Genomic DNA, 3,459 nt, shown 5'->3' with positions numbered 1-3,459 from the left:
GACACATTTTCGAATTTTTTTTAGGGCTGAATATGATCAATGGTGGGTGGTGGAGGTGTGTGCTCTGCTGAGTGTCCCTCCAGTTGCTAGTGTTTTTAAACAGTCCAGTTTTAAAACAAAATCACATATTCATAAATCAATAAACAAATTATTCCTTTTTGTACGTATATATATATAGGGGTGTGGCATAAAATCTGTAGTAATAAGGCAGAGTCTGTTCTGTTTTTATATCTAGTCTCTGATTTATGTCTATTTTTTTATATCATCTAAAAAAAAATGTTTAAAATAAGTGTATTTGAAGTTGTTATGAAATAACCTTGGGAATTTGATCCAGCTTGACCTGATAGGTGGAGTGGCACATAAAACTAAAACCTAACCAGTTAACCCAGTTTTCTATATGACCTACATTTGTATCTATCTAATTAACAGCCTTGGCTATGAATGCAATGTGGAGCTGAATGTATGCACTTGTACCTACAAATACATGGACATTTTCCCATACAGTGTATGTGTATAATTATGTAAAGTATACCTGGGAAGGTAAATTTTAATCTACAGTCACAGGAGATTTGCTTTTTAATGTAGGCTGTGGATGATTAGTATCCAGTGGAATTTACTATTAGAATATATATATAGATTTTGCAGTCATATGATTTTTATTTTTTTTGCAGAACACAAAATTGTCATTGTAGGCCTTGATAACGCAGGGAAAACAACAATTCTGTATCAGTTGTAAGTAGATATTTTAATTAGTAATTCTGTTTTGCCAACAAGATGAATTTATTTGCATATATGTTTTAAGTTTCCGTATTGTTAAGAATAAACTTTGTTATATCTTATTATGCATCGAAGAGGCTTATTGAATAAATATAAAATTTGAGACCAAGTGTTTCATCAGGATGTGTCCAGTCTTTGGATTCGTACCTCACTTGATCTAGGTTCTGGAGATTTGTTTTTTACTAAACTTGTTGGTTGTTGCCTAATCCCAATCAGTTTTATTTTGTCGCCTCTTTAAATTTAGATGTTAATATGCTTTGGTGCTATTCTATCTGTGTTTAACTTTATCGCCTTTATGGTTCGGAAACTATTGGGAGCTTATTTTGATTATTTTAGACCTAACGTACATCATATTTGTGTCCCTCCCTTCGCCTTTAACGTACTGGTAAGATGGTCGTGTTTGGTGAGTTTCTTTTGCCAGAGTTTTTGTCACATTTTAACTTCTAACAAGATCAGTTTCTCTCTCTCTCCACCAAATATTTCTGTTTGAAGTTTGGCTATATGGAAGAGTGGATTTTTCTTTTTCTTAACTCTTTATTTAATTATTGAACATATGAATGTCATAGAAGCACCCCCTTGCTCAGGCTACCTGTACAGGGTGTCTGAAAAATCTGGGACCATAGGTACTTCAGTGAATTTTCTAACATGTATTCTACATGCTGTCCTTGTAATTCAAAACAAATTTCGATGAACTCAAACTTTGACAGCACCATGATCAATCGCGTATTTGAAGTTATGAAAAGCTGCAAATCACCTATGATTCCAGACTTTTGGAACACCCTGTATATTTATCAAAAACGAAGTTCCAGATATGTCCAAGTACATTTCACACTTCTGTTATGCTTGCTGCTAATCTCAGTCTGTGTGATTCAGGAAGGCTTGAGTGTGCAATATCTGAAGCACTTCTTTCTTCTTCTTCCATCATGGTGTTGTTGTGTTTTCAGTTAAAAGGTAATGCTTGACTTCCTTTGTCTTCTTCCATCATGGTGTTGTTGTGTTTTCAGTTAAAAGGTAATGCTTGACTTCCTTTGTCTTCTTCCATCATGGTGTTGTTGTGTTTTTAGTTAAAAGGTAATGCTTGACTTCTTCCATCATCGTGTTGTTGTGTTTTTAGTTAAAAGGTAATGCTTGACTTCTTCTATCTTCTTCCATCATGGTGTTGTTGTGTCTTCAGTTAAAAGGTAATGCTTGACTTCCTTTGTCTTCTTCCATCATTGTGTTGTTGTGTTTTCAGTTAAAAGGTAATGCTTGACTTCCTTTGTCTTCTTACATCATGGTGTTGTTGTTTTCAGTTAGAAAGGTAATGCTTGACTTCCTTTGTCTTCTTCCTTCATGGTGTTGTAGTGTTTTCAGTTAAAAGGTAATGCTTGACTTCCTTTGTCTTCTTCCTTCATGGTGTTGTAGTGTTTTCAGTTAAAAGGTAATGCTTGACTTCCTTTGTCTTCTTCCATCATGGTGTTGTTGTGTATTCAGTTAAAAGGTAATGCTTGACTTCCTTTGTCTTCTTCCATCATCGTGTTGTTGTGTTTTCAGTTAAAAGGTAATGCTTGACTTCTTCTATCTTCTTCTATCACAGTGTTGTTTGTGTATTCAGTTAAAAGGTAATGCTTGACCTCCTTTGTTGTCTTCCATCACAGTGTTGTTGTGTCTTCAGTTTGAAGGTAATTTTTTACTTAATATACACTATTTTTGTATCGTGGTTAAGATGTGGTTTTCTCTTTCACTTGTATGGACTCATGCTTGTTTGTAGGGGTAGAAAACTTATTTTGGCTTATTTTTTTTAGACATCCCAGTTCTACAGACTGTCCTATTGTTTCTACTGTGTTATAGTTGTACGTTATATTTGTTTCTAATTGATAATATTGAAAATAAGTTAACGTTTTTCACGTAACTAGTTTAATGAAAGAGGTCGTACATACTTCTCCAACAATTGGAAGTAATGTAGAAGAAGTTGTGTGGAAAAATGTCCACTTCATCATGTGGGACTTGGGAGGTCAGGAATCACTTCGAGCTGCATGGAATACCTATTACAGCCATGCAGAGGTAAGATATTAAAATTTTAATATCTTGTCTTTACATTAAGCCAGACAGATTATAAAATGTTTGGAGACAGCTTGAGTCGGTAGTGGAAGAAACTTTATTACAAATGTACAGTGTTTCAACAAGCTTATGTAATCATCAGGTACAAGTAGTTTACATAGACATAGAAATATATATATATATATACAGAGATCACATGACTGGAGATTGCTTAACAGTTTAGTTAAGGTATTTTGACACCTCGGTGTGTTGGTTTAGAGTAGGGTTGTTTTGTTCAGTTGTGGTTGCTTGGTTCTTTGTTTAAAATTACAGTGTTTTGTTTATAGATATACTGTTTTATTTTTATTTTTGAGTTGCAGTGATGGTAAATGTGGGAGTTTTTTTTTATTACGTTTGATTTCCAATTTTGTTCCAGTTTCTCCATTGTGGAATTCTGTTTTTTGCACATTGTTTTATAAATGAAATTGATACTGTATGATTCCGCATAATTCTTATTTGGTAATGACTTTAATTTAGGGTTGGGTTTATGAGTGAATTTGAAAACGACAGGAATTTTATGTTTACTGGCAAGTTTTCTCCGAGTGTTGATTATTTTTGAACTGATTTGTCAGGGACAAATGGTAAACTAGAGTGTAATGTTGT

At 33.8% G+C, this 3,459-nt stretch overlaps 1 protein-coding gene across 1 annotated transcript in view; it reads left to right on the top strand.

Annotated features, from left to right (window-relative positions):
- LOC106473965 (ADP-ribosylation factor-like protein 5B) overlaps positions 1-2,820 on the top strand; it is a gene marked incomplete at its 3' end in the record, with an annotated part of 12,228 nt that extends 9,408 nt beyond the window's left edge. The window contains exons 2-3 of the mRNA XM_013934655.2: positions 672-732; positions 2,673-2,820. Coding sequence (XP_013790109.1) covers positions 672-732; positions 2,673-2,820 — 209 coding nt within the window. The remainder of the gene's footprint in view (positions 1-671; positions 733-2,672) is intronic.
- Positions 2,821-3,459: the final 639 nt, after the last annotated feature.

The sequence above is a fragment of the Limulus polyphemus genome, unplaced genomic scaffold (assembly GCF_000517525.1).
Source record: "Limulus polyphemus unplaced genomic scaffold, Limulus_polyphemus-2.1.2 Scaffold6683, whole genome shotgun sequence".
Lineage (NCBI taxonomy): Eukaryota > Metazoa > Arthropoda > Merostomata > Xiphosura > Limulidae > Limulus > Limulus polyphemus.
This window is presented reverse-complemented; position numbering and strand designations above follow the sequence as displayed.